Source organism: Cuculus canorus, chromosome 1 (genome assembly GCF_017976375.1).
Source record: "Cuculus canorus isolate bCucCan1 chromosome 1, bCucCan1.pri, whole genome shotgun sequence".
NCBI lineage: Eukaryota > Metazoa > Chordata > Aves > Cuculiformes > Cuculidae > Cuculus > Cuculus canorus.
The window spans coordinates 202,111,279-202,134,085 of NC_071401.1; the positions used below are offsets into that span (position 1 = coordinate 202,111,279).

At 39.9% G+C, this 22,807-nt stretch overlaps 1 protein-coding gene across 16 annotated transcripts in view; it reads right to left on the minus strand.

Annotated features, from left to right (window-relative positions):
• Window positions 1–22,807, minus strand: part of CELF2 (CUGBP Elav-like family member 2) — a 549,079-nt gene that overhangs the window by 91,788 nt on the left and 434,484 nt on the right. For all 16 annotated transcript variants that reach the window (XM_054084584.1, XM_054084114.1, XM_054083582.1 and 13 more), the window contains one exon: window positions 6,448–6,530. In XM_054084584.1, the coding sequence (XP_053940559.1) occupies window positions 6,448–6,530 (83 nt within the window). The remainder of the gene's footprint in view (window positions 1–6,447; window positions 6,531–22,807) is intronic.

The window sequence follows — 22,807 nt, forward strand, 5'->3', positions numbered from 1 at the left end:
GTCCAAAGGTTTAGAAGCTTTTCACAATAATAAAAGTATTTATTAGAACATGGACTCATATCCCAATTCTTGAGTCACTACCCTCACCACTAGGCAACCAAGTGCTTTTCCTTGCTTTCTCTCAACCGTATAAGAGTTCAATATTTTCATAAACAGTGGATCAGCATTGAGAGGAGAAATGGTGATCTCCAATCTCAACTAAATCCAGAGGTGAAGGCTCTGTTGAGTCAATTCAAGTCCAATCCTTACAACAAACAAGCCAGAGTGGATATGAATGGGACTCTCCTGCTTGCCAGAAAGCTATGATCAGGCTGTATGTGAAGGTGAATCTGCCCCCATCCTCCATTGAGAAAAAGGGACAATATAATAATGAATTAAATGTTTTGCTTGATTTAGAGAAGTTATTTTTACTTAGTCAATACTCTCCACTCCCTATGCTTGCACAACACCCGTTGTTCTGCCACTGAGCTGCAAGTTCTGCTACTTGCACAGATGTTATTGGGCTTCTAAGTTGCTTTTTACCATTTTATGAATTCAGGGCTGGTGATCTATCCCGTGTTTCACAGTATGGTAGATGCAAACCCACCCCTCTACTAAGGTACATGAATTTAGTGCAAATATTGATTTTTCATTTAAGTGGCAAAGTCAGTGCAACTTTTTTTTTAAGCAGAGGTTCAAGCGGTCTGTCTGCATAATAAAAAAATCACTTCTGAGCTGGACAAAATGTAAGCAGTTAATTAAGCAGTTCTATTTGCACAGTCTTTTAAAGGAAGGAATGGTCCAGATTCACTTTCTGAGCACCATTCAACATCTTATAGCTCAGTTCCTGGGAATAGGTGCTCCCTGGGAACTCACCACTTTCCCATCTGGTTATTTTTATCATTTAAACAGTCTTAGACTTTTTGGATCCTTCATTAAACAGCATTTGGCCATGCTATATGGATACTGAATGAGCTTAATTTGTCATCATAAATCAATCACTCCAATCCCTTAACTAACTTAATTGCTTTTTGAATTCCCTTTCTGTTTGTCAAAATCTCTCAAAGTCACTGATATAACATATTCAGGCTATTATTCAAGTCATATTGGATGATTAGCTTTTTATTACAGGTAATTTTTACATAATGTTCGTACAGTACTGACAACTCGTAAAGCCTAAAGCAGAGAAGGGAACTGGGTATTAAAATGCTACTCCAGAAAGGAATGTGCCAGGATATTAATTAGAAATGAGCTCATGATGTAAAGTGAAAATCAGAGATATAGTTATTTTTTTTGCTTCTTGTTGGGCAAATGGTATTTTATCAGAAAGTGAACATGGATTCACAGTAAGTCGTCATGGATGCCTGCATTTTGAAATAGTTTATTCTGAAGGTTAAATAACCTACTAAACCGATTCAGCACAGTGCTGAGACTTCCCTCCCACATTACAAGCCCTGAAGTCCCATGCACTTGGAGGGTCTATGGCGCGGCCTTGCTGACACATTCGATAACTACACTGTGGCACACAGGAAGAACAAGTTTGTTTTTTACATTCCACAAGAAGCCTGAGCTGGTCTGCAGGCAGGGGAGAATGCCCCAAGGTAGACACGATTGTCTGCCTGGTGTAGGGCAGAACAAACCCTACTGTGAATGGGCACCAAAAGAGAAGAATGATGTAACTTTAATTTTTTTCATATTCTACACCCTTAAATGGACCCTGAGGTTTCCTTAAAGGCAGTGCAGTATACAGCAAAAAAAGGAAGCTACTAAAGTTTTACAAGACCGTTAGGTCCTGTGAAGTCTACCTTGCTGTTTTAAACTTTGAAGAGCTTTCTCAAACTGTATTTCTCTATTGTTAAGTCCTTAATTAAATTGATTCATACACCTAATGTCCTAATTTCATGCCATAACTTCAATATAAAGGGTTTACCGCTACTTGGAATACGTATATCCCACTTGAAATAAGAACCATGCAAACCGTTAGTCTGTTAAAAGCACAGGGGTGCTGAAGCCTAAGTCAATGTCGGCTGTTAATTATTCTTGTTGATAACCTTTAGCTATAGGGATATACATATATAAAAATATATACATAGGCACAAATACTCGTTCCTATATCTTACTTCAAATACGGAACAGACACTCCAAAGAGTACCAAGTGCATAGAGGCCTTTGAGGTTTCCCCTCTATACAAAAGCCAATTTTAACTAAGCAGCAAATTAGAGGACGTGGGGACTAAGTTTATTACATCTAACTGAAGGTAGAGAAGGAATTTAGATGGGAGGAATTTATTGGATTATTTTCCTCAGGCAATAGAAGTTAAACACCTCTAACAAAGCCATGAGATTCTTAATGAAGGTGAGACTAGTTAAGGCCTCAGTTCTGCATCTCCTCCCAAAGAAGTGCATTTCTAAGATCATTATTACATTCAAATTGAGATTTTCTCATTTCTCCCTTCTGTCTTTTAAAACAAAATCCAAACCAAGAAAACCTGACTGTAAGTTGAATAATACAAATCCCATCCCCATGAGCTAAGATATGAGCGTTTGCATGTTATATTTGAAAAGACACATCTGGAAATTCATGTTGTTCATTTAGAAGACATAAATGCTACTTGTGATGCTAGCACCGAGTAAAGAAGAGAACTGTTCCTATTTCACTGATATGTATCATATATATCAATACGCCTGTATTTCTCAAACATTGTATATCTTCTCTGCCTAGCAGCAATCCTACCATACCAAGTGATATCTCAATACATTTTGGGGAAAGATAAAAGCTCTGTCATATGACAAGGAATATTATGAGTAACAGAGAGATTATACTAATCATGAGTAAAAAGAAGATGTTTGATCCTTCTTATGCTGAAAGTTTTAAAAAATTTAAAAAAAATCTTTAAAATGAATTTTATCCTCAGGAAAATGATTAAAACCAGAAAAGCCTGGAGATGTCAGCTGGTGACATGTTTTTCTTCTTTATCTTTCTTTTTTGTTGTTGTTGCTGTGAAAAAAAATCTGAGAGAATACAGCAAAGTGCATCATTAGCTTCTTATTAATTTTATAATACAAAGGCAATTCACTTAAAATAGTGGTGCTGCAACTTTAAATTACAGAACTAGCTTGGTATTTAATGAGAGATTTAGCACAGCAGGGTTTCTGTTAAATTAAGTTGTGCCTTCACATCACAGTGGGAAAACAGGTGTATATTGGTTTAGAATTATGGAAATGTTGACTAATTCCAAGGCTTGTAATCAAACAGCAAGGCACCCTGCAATATTTTCTTCCAAGATTCTGCATTAATCATTTATGTCTGGTCTTATTTTCTTCATGTCCACTAAAAGGGTGCAGCTCAAAGGAGCAGATCAAGCGTTCGTGTTTTCATGTCTCTGTTAAGGATGAGGTCTGCACGAAAAATAGATACAGAACACTGCAGGCTTTGCTCAAATACCTACCTAAATTAAACTGAACATGCAGTCTTGGAAGGTGGGGATAAATTTCACACTACAAAACACTTTTTCAGCTTCACCAGTGCTGATCCACAACCTGCTTGCTGATCCACATGGAAACGGTCTGCATTTCAGAAATGAAGAGACAAAGGCTGGAAATAATCTGGCCTCTGTCATTTAATGAATGCAGAGGTATTCCCCTCCACGTTTCCGCAGCAGTGCGGGTTATACTTGTGTGCAGGTAAAACGCAGGCGAGTTCCAGTTGGCACAGCATCCCTGCAGCCCCCTGCTCCTGCATCTGCCATCATTCCTTACCTTACACTAATAAATCACCTGCCTTTGCCTCAGATTTTCTTTCTGGGCTATTTAAGGATGCCTCTTTTCTGACCCATGGTGGTATTTCAGTAAAAGTGGAAAGCACGGATTCTTTTGTTTCCAGTAGAAACCTTATTACTGAACCTCCTACATACCATAGCTTGTTTACTGGAATCAAGCTGACACTTGATGCCCAAATGAACCTGATCCAAATTCATCCCTTGTTGTAACTCTGCCAGAAGATTGCTTTCATTTGCTCTGAAAAATACTGTTTCACACACGGACCTATCCACTACCAATTCCTGCTCATTCAATGGAAGCTACTTAGCAGGCCAGAGCTAACAACATTGAAATTGCTAAAATTCATATAAGGAGAATCCTGCTAACGTAAAGTGTTTTCAGCATGTGTGCCACAACTTTACAGCGTGCTTAAATGAAGTTATTTTGGGAATACACAGATGCAGCATAGCGGTATATGAATGTCAGCATACAGCACATGCAAAATATAGAATCTGTTATATAATATATGCTGAATTGTTCTCAAAGAGAAGGAATGAATCTGTACGTAAGAGGCTTCTCTTTATTAGAAATGTCCCTTTAAGAAGCAGGTAAAACAACTTGTCTCAAAGTAAAATCTTAACAGCTCTGGCGGTATCAGGAATATTTTTAAAGCCCAAGCCCCAGAGTCAGGGGAATGTAATGCACATTTCCTTAAAAGAGAAGTTTGTAATCCCACAGTCAGGACTCAAAAAACACATCTTGTAAAGATAAGTTTTAAACAACAAAGAGCTAGAGATTACATTAGAGAGAAACATTATATTTTTAAGGTTTATTTAAAAAAAATCAAAAGGTACAGTAGTATCTTTAAGTGCTGCACACTTGTTAGCTCTACAAAACCAGAGGAGAAAATTATGCCCTGCTGAAATAAGATGCAATGCAGAGCTGAGACAGCTTTCCCACCTCGGACTGGGAAGATCAGGGAAGGAGCCTGCTGGCACAACTAAGATCTCTTAAACACAGCAGCCAGCTCATGGGGCTCAGGGAAGATCAGAGGAGCAAACAAAAGGATCCTCTGGGCTTCTAAGGGGAGAGATGTATAGATCTCATCATAGAGTTTCAGGGTAGGGTTCCACACCTTACCTGGACCTAAGGATGCTGGTTGGGCAGGGTGCTGCTCCAGCAGCTTGGGACCACCTCCATTGGAGGGTCCATCCATCCAGTCAGCACAACTGCCTGACTCAAAGCGCATCGGAGAGAAATTACACAACATGTTGGGTTAACTGCAACATTAGCTGAATTGGGCTAGAGAGCATTCATCCAAGGGCTCAGCAGTAGGGATGGGAATCCAGATGGGGATGGGATTATCTGGGACGGGAACCTGCAGCTGGGGTTGTAGAGCCAGAGGATCCTGTGAATCTCCCCTTAGAGCCTTCCTTTCTCTCTGAGGATGGCGAATCCATCCTCTATATCCTCAAAAGCTAAGTCAGCCACTGGCAGGTTTGTAAAGGTCGGTTGCAAGGTCCAGTTGATGGAAAAAATCACTCGAATCTGAAGTGACACGAGCAGCCAATCTCTGCAGCTTTCCTACCACTGCTTCCAGCATTTTTACTTGCAAATGACAGAGGACTCCAATTTTACCTCGGTGAATTAGCAGAACTCATGAGTAACTATCTGACATACTTCTTGACATCGGTCATTTCCAGGATAGATGAGGTGGCTTTCCTAACAGGAGTTGCATAAAGTGAACTGGGCAGATGTGAATTTTTCAAATACAGTGTCCAATTTCCCACACAGCCCCTAGGAACTAAAGGACATATTGGCCATACAACTGTCAGTCCAACCAATGTTCTATTTATTTATACAGCATTGTACACATTTATCTGTCTTTTTGTCTGTAACTATACACTCCAAACCCTATACTTGAATGCTTCCTCTACATCAGGAGGTAATATGCATCCATCCTTTATATTTTTCCATACTCATCCCTAAAGTATTTGGCTATATTCAGTAGAAGAAATGAAAATGCCAGAACACGAAGATTTCAGAGTTAAGTCATGCAGTTACCATTGATATACTTCTCTCTTGTCTGAAATACTGGATGATAACACAAGCTACAGTTTGTACAACACAACTGCAACTCTTTCACCCATCAGTGTGACATAGCAGTGAGAACAGACTGCTAAGGAGAGGTGGTGGCAGAGAACAAGGTGACACTGTGCAAGCCATTACATGGTATCGTGCTTTACGGTACCCTGATGTGCAGCCACCACACCAATGCAGTCACGTTGTTTAGAAACCACGTGGATAAAGGCTGCATTTAACAAAGTTGGCTGTATTTTGTCTTTTCCTCTCCTCTCCATTTTCAAACAAGAAGCCCCAGTGGTGCAGTATTAGTCTGCCATATGTTCCCACCCTCCCCCCAGACAGGAAAAAAAAATAAAAATAATTGAATCTACCTTGCACTTCAGTAACTGCCTCTAGTCAGCAGGAATCAGCACTGTTTCCAGCCAAGGGACTTTCTACAGAAGAGCAACTGCCTTTTGAGATGATGCCATTGCTATGGGACTGGCACCGTTACAGGAGAGACCATCAGGTTAGCTACCCTCCCCTGAAGAGATCAAGGTCATTTGGGGCATCAAGCAGGATCTTGAGCAAAAGGGCTATTTTTCTGGTGATAAAATAATTAGGATCAAAAAGTAAATGTACTCACCCCAGGTAAAGTTTTAATATTGTGCAGTGCATTCTGTGCCTCAAGAGCAGCTTTTCTTGTATAAAATGTTACGAAACAACAACCTATAGAGAGAAATGAAAAGCTTTCAGAAATTAGTGAGTATGATTTGTGAGAGTACAATAGGGAGGGAGAAAAAACACTGGTTGAACAACACATTATGAAAGCTGGAAATGTGAATTACCACAAGGCTGCCTGAATGACATGAATAAAAGAAAGCTTGTATAAAAATAAAAAAGTCACCCCCTGTGACTTGCATCTATAGCAAACCTACATTGTTAGTGACCTGTAATCACTTGGAAATTAAGTTAACCAAAATCCAATTGGCTTTGTACAGTGTAAATAAGGTTATATTTTTCTGAAGGCTCCCCATTATACTTTGAATACAAATAACATGGCAAGCTGAAGCAGCAGGAATTCATTGTTGCATCACAGGCAGAAAATCAGGTTAAAGCAGGACCTTACATGTAAGAGCTAAGGTTTGCTTCCCATCATTTGAAACTAGATAGGACTGGAGGTAGAAGACTCGTTTGATTGCAAGAAGGAAGTTATGCTATGGGAGAATTTACTGCTGATGGGATAGTGCAGGCTGCTGATGTTTGGCAGCACTGAGCGAGGCTGCATCTGTCTAACCTTCAGTAAAGCAGATAGTTTTAGTTGCCTTAATCCCTTGTTCATCCCTTTGGCAGCAAGGTCCAAGTTTGGTCTGTGGGGCCACACATAGGTGGTTGCCACTTTCTGCATTGCAAACACGGAAAGTAACTCTTCCTGCAGCACACGCAACCCAAGCAGCTCAACACCTGCCCCAGGGTGAGGTCAGGGCTCACAGGCAGATCCTCAGACGACAGCTATAACATGATAGGTGTGAGACAAAGAAACAGGGACTGAGATTTGCCTCACTGAGATCTGTAAGGTCCCACAGCAATGAAGTCTGCTCCCAGGGATGCAGAGGGCACGTGTGGAGATCTTACTGTGGGAGGACCTTGCATTCACGTTGCAGGTGGGATGCTCAACACAATAACACAGCTTGTGACTTCAACTTTACTTCCAGCAGGAGGGAAACCATTTTGAGAGCATCACTTATGTACTTATGTGCATAACACAAGATTGCAGGTACAGACACAAGGAAAGTTTACGCTTAAACAGGTCCCACCCAGCACGGTAAATCAAGTGATCTAGGCACAACTTTAGAGACTAATACGTTGCTCCTCTGTCCATAAGGGAAATAGGGTGAGTCTGAATGCAGTCCTTGTCCTGTGGACACAGGCAGCCCTTGCAGTGGGGCCATGTCACATTAAGAAGAGACACCAAAATTCCTATAGAGCTCTGTGGCTGCTCAGTGACCCAGCTGCTAGGGGGAAACATGGAGAAAACAAGCTGGGCAATGCTGGCTGGGAGGCAGAAGTGGCTACTAAAGCAAAAACCTACTTCATATCAAATAGCATGATGCAGATGTTACTGATGAATCAGAAAATAACCCTAATCTCCTAATCACAGACAGAGATTTGTTGCAACTCCAGAGAACTGTCAAAACCAAAGAGGAAGCAGAAGAAACCCTGTCTCTCAAGCCCCAGTATTCCTTTGGAGCGTGACACAGATAAAATAATCTGTGCTTCGGGCAGTGAGCAAATCTGTTGCTTGCACCACTCCCTAATGTTGACCAAGGCGAAATATCACATCCCACCTATTATGCCTGCTTTTGTTCAACCTCACAGCATCCCTGTAACAGCAAAGGAGACCTTGGGGAAAGCATGAACAGGAGAACACAACCAGCACATTTTAAGTAATAGTGTGGAGTGGCCAGTACCACGCCTTGGAAGGCAGGGCTGAATCCAGAACTCCCTCTCTGCTGCCTCTTGCTCAGCTCAAGCTGTGCACTACACTGTGAACACTCCCTCTGGTTTCACAGCCAGGCCAGCGACGACCATTAACTTTATAACAAGCAAAGGTAATAATGTATTGCCAGCTGGAATACAGCGAGTTTATCCGTAACACAGAAAAGCACTTGTAGGCAATACAATACAAGGGCGGCAGGTAATGCAGACTTAATGCAGCTGGGAGAAACCCTTTTCATACTACCAAGAGGTTCCTTAAAATTTCACAGCTTACAAGAGAGAAAGTTTAATAATTATTTCAGTGAGCTGAACATTGTTCAGCAGGTATTATTACAGACAGCCACTTTGTGCTTCCTATGAGCATTTCTAAATCTTCTGTTTCACTAGAAAATCCTGAAAAATTTGAACAGTTTTACTCCAGAATTAAAATGGGAAACAAGAATAGGTTTGTGGCATTTCATAGTGTGACTTTGAGAAAGTACTGCAATGTTTTCTCTAATCTGCCATCCAGTTTCAGTTTATCTTCTACTATTGTCTCTGTATTTGGTTTATTAGCTTTTTAATATAAAGCTTTTTAACCAGGAGAGATGATTCAGAGGAGAAAATATCAAGCTGTAGTCATGACGTTGTAATTGCCATGTCCTTTACCATGGATCCAAAAAGTTTTATTTTAGATTTCAGCTCTGTGTGCTTATTCTGATAAGAAGTAGTCTGCAATCTATTGGTTTATCAGTCTTGGCACTACTTGAAAGAACTGCACTTGAAAGATGAATATGCTGTGAAATACCCTTTAACTAGTCGTTTTTAGAAAGTAGTAGTTCAGGAGAGAAAAATGCTTCTATGAATTAGGACTGGGAGAAAACAGCAGCATAATGGGAAACATGCAGACATTTCAGGCAGGTCATTGGACCTTGACAAAAGTTGACCCTTTTAAGTTTACAGATGGACACATCTGAAAAAGTTCATGGATAAAATCTTTCTGTGCACTAATTTTGCTCATATATTCTTTAAAAACCACAACAGACCAGGAGGTGTTTTGCTGTGGTTTGAGGAGAGCATGGGCACCAATGGTGGACACCTGTTTCTGAAGCTATCTGCAAAAGACATCAGGGCTGGAGTAAAGAAAAAAGAAAATAAGGAAAACCAGGTGAACAAAAAAGGCAAAAGTGCACATGGTCCTGAAGGAAACACCATAGCTCCACCTATGGACTTTTCCAGAGGTGCTCACTGCTAAGTTACACAAACCATTGCAGCTCCAACGAGATGACTTTGAAGACGCCTTCAGTATATATTCCCCTTGGTTCAGTACCACATCCTATAGGACAAGGTACCAAATCTGGCCCTTTCTGCAGAAATTTTGGATAGATAGACACCTATGTAAGAGGACAGGGCTAATCTGTGCTTTAGGGCTGGTGACCAACTCCTGCTGAAAGACAACAAGGGAATGGCCTTCTTTCCTCCACTTCCCTAAGAAAATGTAATATTACCAAAGACAAAACAGTGGTACCTCTGGAAAAGAAAAAGTACATTTCCTACTAAAAGAAAAAAAAAACCCAACACCAACAAACCAACCCTCCTCTCTCCAGTCCCTGCCCACATAATCTTGGTTTGACAGCAGCTTGAACCACAACTAAACTTTTCTGACATCTAAATTACTCAAAGCCTGACAGTGATAACCTTTTCCCCTCCTATTCAGGACAACTTCAGAGGCGAATTGGCTTGTGGACATGGTTCTGCATATCCTCAACAGCATGAAACACAGCCTAGTTTAACTCCATGTTGGCCAGTATCTTCTTGACCAAAGGAACAGGAGCTTGTGCTAGCAGTCAGTGCTTCCAAATCTCCTGCATTTTGGTAAGCTGGTTGTGCTCTACTTGGGACTGTATTTACTACAACATAAGACATTTCTTCTTTTTACCTAGGAAAAAAACACTCAATGAATCATACAGATCCCTACAGTCCCTTAAGGACATCAGCAACAACATCATGGCTATCCTGCCAGATGCTTGAACAGACTGAACAAAACCTGTCACCCCATGCTGCACAGTGTCTGATAGCAATGAATGGGATGATTGAGAAACAAAGGCAGAAACCAGCCATACCTCTCAAAGCACTTGATGAGAAAATGCTGCAGCGTGGACACTACAATGCTCAAATTCAACACCTCATTAAAAAAAGGGAAAAGATCTCTTATTTCAGCTTGTGTTCCCTCTCTACTTCTTTTTTTTTCCTCTTTTTTTTTTCTTTTGAAAGGAAATTTAGTGCCAGAAAAAGACCTCAAGGTCCCAGCCATTGGGAGACAGTTGACACATTCAATTCTTCATGACACATTCAATTCACAAGCCCCTGCTCAGGCTGCCAAAGGCACCAATTAGCACCGGTGGTAGAGATTTTATTTATTTAATTTCCACACAAACCTGTTTAGCAGGACACTGACAGGAGCAAACAGCTTTGTGTATGGCTAGAAACAGCTTTACTTGAGTCCCTGTCAAAGATGGCATCAAGATTAAGCAGGGATCATGCAGCCATGGCTTCACTAAAGCAGCTGTTTAGATGGTAGGGATGGGCAAAAAAGAGCAAATGGTGAGGACTTCCATACCACTGCACCCATTAACTTCCACTAGCAACAACTTTGGGTATCTGAAGGACATTTGTGCACACTGTAGAGTTATGACATATTGCAGAGTTTTCACCATGAAACTTCAAATGCCCTTCTATGAGCAAGTGGATTTTCTCAAAGAGCTGTAAGTGGCCTCTGGCAATGAGACTTCTTGTCCTGTGTGACTTCTGCTCTAGAACCCAAATTAGCCACCTGTGGAATGCTTGCCTCCATCCACCCAGCAGAGCAAACATGGCTTTGTTAGGCTGCAAGATACAGCTGTAAGACAACATTGTTAGGAGCTTCTTTGTGTCATTATTTTTATCACTTTCTTCCAATTCAAGCACAGACTAATTACTCTGTGAGAGCTGTTTACATTCCTAATTTTGAACAACTAACAAAAGGAACCTCTCCTCACTCGGAGCTGTGGCTTACACAGTCCTCACTGGCATTTAACGACACTGGGATCTGTGTAAGAGGCTTAATCTCTCAGCCAGGATTTCATGCTTGAATGGATACGGCAACCTCCATCTTGCTTCGGGTGTGAAAACATCTCTTACAACTGCCTCAACTGAATATACGGTTCCTAGGTTAAATTTATAGGAATGACACATAATATAAATATGAGAAAATAACTCTTGGATGTGGACAGGAATTAAAACACGGTGTGCTATGAGATGCTCTTGAGGTTTTGGTTGGCTTGAAGAAAAATGTGCTGCAAATCCCCAGGTCTGAAAATTCAACTTTCGGGAATTATAAGAGAAAATATATAGGATAAACCCACCCCCCCCTAATATTAGTTGGTCTGATTTATGAGTTTCTACAGTTTTCAACTGTCAAAATTTGTCAGTTTGGATCTCTCCTGCATTGTGCATATTATCACCTGCTGCCAGTATCTGAACCCTAACCGTTGCGTATAGAAATACAAGAGCTTATCGGTGCGCCTGCAAAACCTGCAACAACTTAAAAGTATGAAATTTGCTTTACCTTCTAGACTAATAAAATAAACACTTCAAAACAGCTATAATGATTATCTGATGATTGAACTCTGCATTCTTTTAGCAAGTAATGGAATCCTGGCAGACAAATTCAATTCAAAATACATTCACATTCAGGACATCAACAAAGTCATCATGTTGTGAATTGAAAATTCCTTTAAAGGCAGCGTTTGAATTCTAAGAGGCTGACAGATCAAGCGACTGAAGGCCCTGGAAGGCTAAATGAGTGAAGTCCCGCTATGTTTCTTTCTTTCTGTGAATGAAGCTCACTTTTGTGTGTGCATTTGCAAGCAGAACAGGTGCTGGCTTCATACAAGCTTAGAATCTCAATGGGGACAGTAGCTTCTTGTCGATCCAGCACAGTTCAAGCTAGTTTAAGTTAAGGAGAATTTCTTCTTCTTTATCCCTCCAAATGCTCCCTTCCTGATTTCCACATTCAATCTTCTACTACCAAAATTTAAACATTACACTGCAATTTAACAGGGTTGCCCTTTTTAAAGGGTCTTTTGCATTCCAGCTGTTTACCTGAATGCTAAATTACCTGTTCCATAAATCACAAACAACTGCCTGAACAGTTTGATTTGCAACCAAACCCACCGCTACACTGTCATTTTCCAAAAGGCAATGAAGACATAAAGAATTCTTTTCCACTAAAACCACGGAAAAGACCTATTGCTACAGGAGTTCAGGTGCACGGCTGGGCAACGAGCATTTTCACATTCATTAACTTTGGTGCAGTGAGCCTTGTCCAGCATTTCTTCTGTATTACAGACTTCAGTGCAATTAGCTAACCGGCATGGAAGACACCAGTCTAGCATTAGGAGAGGTCTTTCAACTCTTAGAGATTTGGGGTGATTCCATGTGAAAGAAAAATAGAGAAAAAAAAAATAAATGGCCTGAATAGTAAATACAGACAATCTTGACAAAGGAAAGCAAAAAAATCTTTCCAGAAATAAAGCCCCAACTATTTCTGAAATTCTGCTGAACAGAAAAAGAAGGTGCTAAGGAAGGGATGCATTTTGATTCTTATCTCCACCATCCTCTTCCTCTATTGCATATGGTGTCACTTGAGTACAATGGCAATGATTCACTCCCGAAGCAATCCCTGATAGAATTGCCATATACTGCAGAAATCAACCTTAACGATGGCACCTCCCAATTAGCTCAGGTTTGCTAATAGTTTGATATAATTGGCACCCTGATGGAAACCGTATTACCAATCCTGTCACCAGCCAGGAAACCGCATCGCCACTCTAATGACAGCACATATTGCAGCAATGCCACTTCTAATATTAATATGTTAGCTGAAGGTAGGCAGGGGCTCATACAAGAGAAGGATTCACAACCGGAATGTGCCAAATTCCACCCTGTGCTCTACTTTTCCTCCTGGTTATAGCATCCAAGGCGGCAATGCACCAGCCCCAGCATGCCCTGAACCGCCCCTGTCGCATTAAAGCACAAATGCTCCAGGCCAGTAACAGCCCTGTAAATGGCCAGTGAAAAATGATCCCACGGAGCTCAATTTTTTCTCTCCATGCCTTGCAAGTTATCACGGCCTTTCTGTTAATTGGCCACAAGTCCTAGTTTGCTGTCAGCCTTCAGCTGCACCAGGGAGCTCTTTTGGAGGAGTCGCACTCTGTCATTCCTATACCCTTGTGAATACAAATGCTCTCTATAAATGTCCTCTGCCTACAAAATGGAAGTGAGGGGTTTTTTTTTCCTAAATTTTTTTCTTTTTTTGACCTAGATTAAATCTGCTGCATTTTCAAGCCTTTTGGGAAAGCAACTAAGAACTAATATGCACTGGTTTGTGTGCCACAACATTTCCCTACTCATTATTATGTAAATTTTGACTAAAGTGCAACACAGATAGAAAAGATATCAAGGGCAAAATTGCCAGAATCGGCGTTTCTTGCTCTCTGAAATAAGCCACTTACATTAAACAGTTTTAAATGGCTAATAGCTGTTAAAGTATCTGAAGAATTTCAATGTACAGTTTTTTGTATAGGACAATGACGGCTTTCAGCAATTCCTGAATTGTCCTGCTGCTTGCACAGTGACCGGGAAGCGTGTCAGGACTTTCTGGTTTACTTTTGAAGAAAGGGGCCAACTTCCACATCTGCAGCTTGATAATACTCATTTAAAGTTAGCACTAGATATTGATAAAGGCGAGGGGAAAAAAAGCAGATGCAAGATTGGATTACATATGTAGTGACAGGGTAAATAAATACATACAAATCAGGTTTATAGCAACACAACAATTTCATGTCACTACTAACTAATCTGTCCCTAAAGAAACTGTCACTGCCTGAGCTGAGCTGTAACAGTCTGTGCTGACTAGCAGATGAGAGATGTTCCAATAATAAACTCAGAAAGTGCTGTGGAGATATTGATGAGCTGTTGGTGGCATTGGACTTGCACATCAGTACTGTGCCAACACTCTGACCTGCAGGTTGACGGAAACACCACCAGCCTAGCCAGCCCCTTCAAATGCCTACCCAGTGCAAATCCCTTGGGAGAATCATCGCTTTTTAAGATGGAAGACTGTCAGTCAATCAACTCCGGGGAGAAAATTAAAGCGTCTGCTAAGCTCCTCTTGTCAAGTTCATGTTTGGTCCATTGACATTTCTAGATCTTGGTGGTAGGGAATAATCGGGATCTTATACATCATTATATATGGCTTACAACAAAACCCGTCTGTCAGAGCTTTTGTAAATAACAAAATTTCCCAAGTAAGTAGGACAGAAGGGGGAAGGGTGGCGAGACGGTATTCCTATCTCTAGTCCTGTAAGGAGTCTCCTATGGGAAGTCACTCTACTTCTCATCTGTAAAGTACAGAAAAGAATATAACCAAACTATTGGAGGAACAAGAAATATTTATTTTAATTGGAAAGCAATCTAAAGGAGTCATTGTAGGCATATCACAAAGAAATCTTGAATTTGGGCAGGATATGTCAATGAAACTACAGTGTGAATAATCACTTCTTCTCTTCATTTCCCCTTCTCCTTTTCTTTTTTCCCTTCTTATTCTTACACTAATTCTCCTTAATCTTTAATTCACTTTATCCTCCCCTCATACAAATCCTTGATCTTTTCTTCCTAGAAGCTTGTCATTGTTTCTTTTTTTGCCTTAGCCAGGTAACAATTACTGATTTTAGGTTCCTGGTTTTGAAATGAATTAACATGTTTCCTGCACATGTTAACTCCTAATTTTGCCTATCTGCTAAATGTGTCTTTGGATATAGTAGAGAAAGAGGGTTCACAGCACAAATGCTAAAGAAAAGGAAATGAAAAATTAAGATGTCCTCCCTTATTAATCCATTCCTAGAGAAGAAAACTGGTATGACACTGTATTTCAATTCACAGAGACACTACAAAGATCATGTTTACATAAATTAATGTAGGCAGGGACAGATCTTTCCCTAACGACATTTCAAAAGCCCTACAGTCTCCAACCCTGACGTTCACTAGTAGCAAATCAAACTTCCAAGCACACACATAATCCTGGATTTCATTCTAAGTTTTCTTTCACTTGAATGCTTGAGAAAAATCACTAAAGACTAGTTTTCCCTGAAAAGACTTCCAGACCACTGCTCTGATGAAAACTCTAATTGCACTGCAACTCTTGAGAAGCAACTCGAGTCCTAGTTCAACTAGAAGGCAAGTCTGTAGTCAAAAATACTCAGAATATCATAGCTTTATCATAAAACTACGCCTTTAAAACCTTTGAGAGTCAATTGAAATTTATAAACCTATACTTTCACTATAAAAAAAGCCTGTGTTCTGCATTGGAAATTACTTTCACTGGTTAAATGATGCAGCCTAGGCTCAGCCCTGCTGAGCCATATCTGGGGTCCTGTTTTGGGCTTCCTTGTAGAAAAGAGACACAGACATACTAGAAGGAGTCCAGTAAATGGCCATGAAGACAATGAAGGCACTTGAGTATCTCTCACATGAGGAGAGGCTGAGAGAGCTGAGACTGTTTAACCTAGAGATGAAAAGGCTTAGGAGGACCTTATCAAAGCGTATAAATAGCTGATGGGGAGGAAGTAAAGAAGATGGAGCTCTATCAGTGGTGCTCCCTGACAGGACAAGAGGCCAAGGGCACAAATTAAAATACAAGAAATTCCATTTAAATGTAAGGAAAAATATTTTTATTGTAAGGGTAATCAAACACTGGCATAGTTTGCCCAGAGAGGTTCTAGACTCTCCATCTGTGGATCTCAAATCCTACCCTGAGCAAACTACTTTGAGCAGTGGTTGGATGAGATGAACTCCTGAGGTCCCTCCCAACCTCATCTAGCCTGTGGTTCTGTGAAATGGCAACGACGGAATCTAAGTAGCTTTTCCACAAAATCCCTACTAACACAGCTTAACTTCCTCAGAAATATATTTCAAGCTTATTTAACTTTAGCCAACGACATCAGTAAAATTACTCTTTTATAGTTGCACTCATCAGTCGGGAACCAGCTCTCATTCACTAGCAGATTTCACACACAAGATGAATTTTTTCATAGCAAGAACACAGTAATTAATCTTTCTTTTGGAAAGAGAACCAGAGACATTAAAATCTCTACCTGACCCACATTGCCACAGACATGCAAGATAGTAAGAATGTCGCATCACACCTTATTTCAAAAGCTGATATTAATGCCTTTTTAAAGTTCCAGTTTACCCAGTCCTGTTTTATCTGAAATGATGAAGTTTTGTTTAAATCCTGTGCATTCCTTTAGTATTACAAGACCACCTATCCACTCACAGCTCTGACAGCTCTAAAACTCTGAGCTTGTGTCTTCTAAAGTCAGTATAGGAAAAGCCAGACCTAGCAGTACAAAGAGGCACAAGAGGAAGAGGTCCGGGGAGAAGGAGTTATAAAAGAAGGCACACGGTGGAAAGAGCATTGTTGCTGACACTTAATGAAAACCCATTAAAAAATGAACAACAAAATCCCAACCTTCACCCTTACCCAGAAACTTGGTAAAATGATGGTGCATGGGTTGGTTTCAAGGCTTGCCTGCACCTGGAAGACTTGGATACTATTTTGCAAGAGATTCTAAATGTGACCTTGGATAATTCATTTCTAGGAATAGGGTGTTAAAGTTCTTCTGAAAATAATGTTCAAGGCCCATCTGAATCTTTAGATGCCTAAATGCTTTTGAAAAATCTGGCCTTTAATCTCCCTATGTCCCGCTTCTCCTTATAAAACTGAAAGAAGAAAAAGTCCTGAGCTCAAAGGAATACTGTGAAGACGCCATTAAAAAAAATCAAACCAAAAAACCAAACTAAACCTGAAGTAAAAAGACACTGCAGTAATATTGATGTGAGTAACAGCAAAACAATAGTTTCAAGTGCTGCTTCCATCTAACCAACAAGAGTCTGACACACTTCCTTCAAAAGTTTTCTTATAGGAAATGGAAGAAATCAATACAAGACATTCGAACTGGCTTAAGGAGCACTTAAGCAGCGTGGAAAGAAACTCTAGGTGAAATATTGTCTCAAAGTGCCCTGAGCTTCAGAGGACAAAGATCTATTTTCCCCCAATACCTAACACTACCCAACCCCATATTTTACTGTCTTTGGCCAAGCCACTTAATAGGGGCTCCGTTCTTTGCCAGTCAAAGAACTGACAAAGCCTCCACTCTGGGCCATGATTTGTTACAGAATACATACTATTTTCAAGGAGCAAATTTTCATCTATTTGAAATTTTTTTTCCTTCAGATGTGTTATATTCCCCCATCTTTAAAACCTGGGTCTAAAATCATTGCCTGAATATGTCATAATCCCTGCTCCGTTTGCCCAAGATGCGGTCAAACACTTTCAATTCTTTCTTGAATTCAACTTTATAAACCCTTACGACTCTTGTATCGATTTCCAGGCATTCACAGTTTCACTCTTACAGGTTCACAGCACATGTCAAATCTTTCCTACACTGTGTACACCTTCAAGCAGTGTTTCATCCAAGGAGCGTCGCTTTCCTTGAACTTTTTGGCAGTGACACATTTACTCCCCAATTATGCTTTTTTAAATAATAATAATAAAAAAGAAATAGAAGAAATTCCTGCAACTCTTCTGTCTTTCTATTTGGTTGAAACAATTTTATGCAGATGAAGATGCAACTCCACAGAGCCTTTGAACTTTAGGCATCATCTTTACTTGGCTTTAAACTCTCAGTAGGGTCCATGATCTTTCAAAGCAATATATTCTGCCTGTGGATGCTTCAAACAAGGGGAAAAAAAAGGCATGGTTAGAAAAAAATGCAAAAGATGGGCTTTCTAAAATGCTTGATGCTCCTGGAAATACAAAAACACAACTGAGTGGTATCTGAAGAAGTGTATGCGGCACTCAAGTGTTTCCCTAATTAATTGTTTAGATGAGTGCTAAAATAAATGCAGCAGCAGCAAAGATAAACAAACCACTTTAGTAATAAAGCCATATATTTGTGCAGACACACAAAAAATAAATGGCAATGCTTAATGAGCGCAAGCAATGAGAATGAAGAACACACTTCGTGTGGGGGATCCACGCTCAGAAAGCTGAAGCTCAAAGATATTTGAGAAGTATCTTGCAATAGCTTCCCAGCCTGACTCACATTTGTCCCTTGTGTGGCACCTTGTTTTGCACAGAGTAACAGTGTAAAAGCAAAAAGTATCCTGATGAATTACAGCTTGTATTTCACCTTTCCTGGGCAGCCTCATAGGTGCAAGAAAAATGTCTCTCGTAACAGACAGCTATCCCAGTCTTTTATTATTACTCTTTTTTTTTGTTGTCTGATGATTAACTAATGTAAAATCAACAAAGGGAAATGTAGAACAGACGTGTAATACATATATTTCCAAAATGAGAGAGAAAAACTAAGATGATTCATGCAGTCTTTTCCTTGTGATTGAAAAATAAGCTAATGAAGTATAAATACTGGGTGAAAGTGCTATCTTGCAAACCTAGGAAAGCAGTTTTAATAGAATAATAAAACTGTTAGAAGCAGGAAAATTCAGCTAAGCTCCCCTCCTAGAGAGGACAGCATTGTGCTTCCACATGTAATCCTTCCAAAGTTTTATCTGGTCCTATCTGCAGAGTTCCCAGAATCAGGCTTCCCGCAATTTCCCCAGAAAACTCATTTCCAATCTCAGAAAGATTAATTTTAAAGACATCTTTCATAGTAAACACTTTCAGCTTTGCTTAATTTCCCATTGCTATTTATTTCTTGAAAATCTTCTTAAATAATGCAATCTTTGTATAAATGATTTGCTAACCAGAGCTAAGCAGTAAAAACCCAGGTACCATACAAATACGTTAATCCCACCAGAAACCTTCATACAATTGATGGTGTCTTTCTTGGTCCTATCATAGAATCTTAGAATCATAAATGGTTTAGATTGGAAGGGACTTCAAAGATCATCCAGTTCCAAACCTCCTGCCATGGGCAGGGACACCTCCCACCATATACGACTCGGAAAACCGATTAAAAAAATCTGTTCACCAATATTTAATATCTATTAAGGGAGGAGAGTGCTGGGAGTTTGTTGGATGACCTATGGGGCACATCTCAATTCCTCTAATTAATACCAGTTCGGAGTAGTCCAAAAAAGACAGTACCATGATATATAGGCCCTATGGCTCTCCAAAGATCAAGATGTGGCATTTAATCAGATCAAGATTTAAAATAAATCTCCAGCAGCCTGTTCCCACGTTATGACAAGAGAAATACTTGGCTAGAGAAGTATAGGCTGTATGAGATGATTGGCAACTTATCAAGACAAGAAGAGAAAAAAGCTGGATGACTGGCAACTTAATCAGAGGGAGAAGAAAAAATAGAGAAAAGGAACAAAACGTGTGCCTAAACAGCTATGTGTTGGCTCCTGCGGCTGTCAAAGGTGGCCTTGAGCAGGAAGTGGCAGGAGGGAAGCTTGTCTGCAAAGTAGATGAAACTATTCCATGTTCCCTGGCATCAATAGCGTGCTCATCTTGAATGTATCTAATCACGTTTGGAGTATCATGATTCTGTACAGCATTCTCTGCAGGTCACCATGGCAGCCACAGGAACACATCCAACGAAATATCACGGATGTGCAGCTTAACAGTGCTTTGCTACCAAAAAATTCATAGACCTTTAGAACAAAGTCCTCAGTCTTATCTGAAAGCGAAAAAAAATAAAATAAATAGAAAATCCAAGGAGTCCTTGTACAGTATTTCATCTTCAGTTGCAGCTCCTTTTCTGGCAAAAAGTTCTTTCTTTTTATCAGTGTCCATTTAACATGAAAATCAATCTAAACAATCATAATATTTTGGTAGCAGCATCCTTCAGAAAATGTTACAGTGTGCCCTTGTCTTTTATTCAACATGTTATTATTGCTTAAAATATCTAGCTTAAGGAAAAACTATGCAAACTTTTCCTGAAGGAGAACTGAGGAATGGTGGGTTAGAGGTTAGACTGTCCAATGAGCTTTGCAACAACCAGTTCTTACTGGGAACAAGCATTGCTTGGTCTTTACACAAAAAACCCACCTACTGCAGATCAATTGTTTTTATCCACAGAGTGCAGCGGGTTAACAGAGAAACTGCAAAATGTTGTCCTAAAAATGTGAAGTTTCTTTTCCCACTTGAGGTGGGGGACAAGGTAATAAGGATGTGCTTGGGGCGAAAGTCCTGGGAAGATTGGGACCCATACCCCGTATCATGTTTTAGCTCCTGCTAAGCCTTATTAACATATTTTCAGGCAATTTGAAATAATCTATCAGACTCCAGCATCACTCACTTTGCATTTTGTGTGCAAGAAAGGTAGAGTAAAATTATTTCTGGAACTGTATATTGCGCGTTTTTACTATAATGGATACTATAAGCTTTGACACAGAGATAACTAAGCCATTACTTGTCAACCTCCTCTCATTCCATCAGTCTTAAAAGATAGGATAAAAAAAGCTTTTCATGTGCAACAGCAGGCTTCAGATTAGTCCTGCAGAGTTATCAAAAATGTGGAACTAAATATCAGACAAGCCCAATTTAAAATGATGAAACACTTCTGAATTCTAAAACAATTAGGCTGATTTACAACACATGGCCTGATACAACTTAGGTTTGAATCCTTTTTTGCTTTTTAAAAGGAACACCTTTTTCATGCTGGTCATAAATTAGTACAATCAAGATTTATTACTTTTTTTTTTCTGAATGCTATTAAAAACCAACTCTTACACCTCCTAAAGGTGCTTGTGGAAGATTCATATTTTACCTCGGAAGATATACACAGAAATGAGTTAGAGACCCAGGAAGGGCAAACTACGACTACAGCTGAACAACAATATAATTTCCTTCTTTTGTGGCTTTTCAGCGATGCTGTGTTGCAAATGTACTCAGTTTTCACTGCTAGGTCCCTCATTTCTGCTTGTAAATCACAGCGTCTGGGGTGCTGTGAAGATTAGCCAGGTAAGGCTTGCATTTTTCTCCTCTACTCTTCCTGATAGTTGATGCCTGAAAACACACGCATCTTGAATATTTCTGATTCCACTGGGGCTGAGATTTAAACAAACACTGATACCAACAACGCAACCCTGTTTGACCACGGTACTAGAAAGCCATTATCTGTGTTTCAATATCCATTTGATTATTACCTGTGCTTTAAGACAAACAGAAGACTGGAGAAACTCTTCTTTCATCTACAAGACAGTGCTAGTGATGGCAGCAACAGCGCTCAAAACCTACTCTGAAGAATCTTTTAGCTCCTTTATTACAGAATGCTGGAATTTACAAGATAAAATATAAAACAAAAAGGTACAGGGCATTCATATCACTTTTTTTAAGGCTTTCACTTTTGCAACACACACGGACAATGGATTTTAAATGAAAGTTCTGTTTCTCTGTACTTAAGGGTATTAATATTTTAGTATGACTGCATCTGTGAATGAAGACATTCAAAAAGCCATTATGTTTTCAACTTAGGTTGATAATAAGGCTATTTTTCCACCCACTCTCTGGCACAGCTGTAATGTTCTTGGCCTCAAGTGGGAGGCAATGTGGAACAAGGATTAGCAAGATGGATGATATACAACACACAGTGCCAGTTCACATAAAATATTACTAGATTGGAAATGACTGTTTACTGTCTCAGTGATTACATGACCACTTTTTTTCCTTCCAAAGAACATACAGTATGTGGCTTTCCTCTATGCCAATATATCTTGGTGCATAGCACCTGAGTAATAACAAATTAATTTTTGAGCTAAGCCTGATGAGGGGGTCAGCCAAAATCTTAGGCAGAGATTATCCCCAGTACTATTTTACATGACAGAAAATGCATCCCTCACATTCATCAGTACTAGCCCAGAACATAGATTACACAACAGAAAATAAAGTGAGGGGATCAAAATACTGAAAAAACCATTAGGACTGTGTGTGTTTATAGTGCAATAATAAAACATTAACTCCTGGAGGAGGGGAGGAGTTGGAAACAGTATCCCACAGTCCATTTCCAAATAAAATTGGACAAAACATTTGGGAATGCACTAAATGAAAGAAGCGTGGATTTGGCAGACAGCAGGCTGGATGAACTAGAAGGTCTTTTTTTCTGTTAAGTTAGATTTCCAAACAGACCTTCGCATCCTGGAAAATGAGATCTTTGGTGAATCAGGAGACCCGCCTCTCTTGACAAGGCCACAGTGGCTCATCCATAAAAAGCCAGGGATGTTTAGCCCTGGTTTCCAGCACATTGAGGTATCATCATACCTCAAACCCAGAAAACCACATGGGTTGAAGTTTCATGACCTGACTAGGAAATAAAATTGCTTTTACCATAAAGTCAACACAAGCTGTTTAGATTATGAGTGCTCAGTAGTCCCCATCACTCAGACTACTGGCCACAGCCTTTGCCAAATATCAGCAATACTTCAGAGTTGAAAAATGTTTTCTTTAATAATCTTAG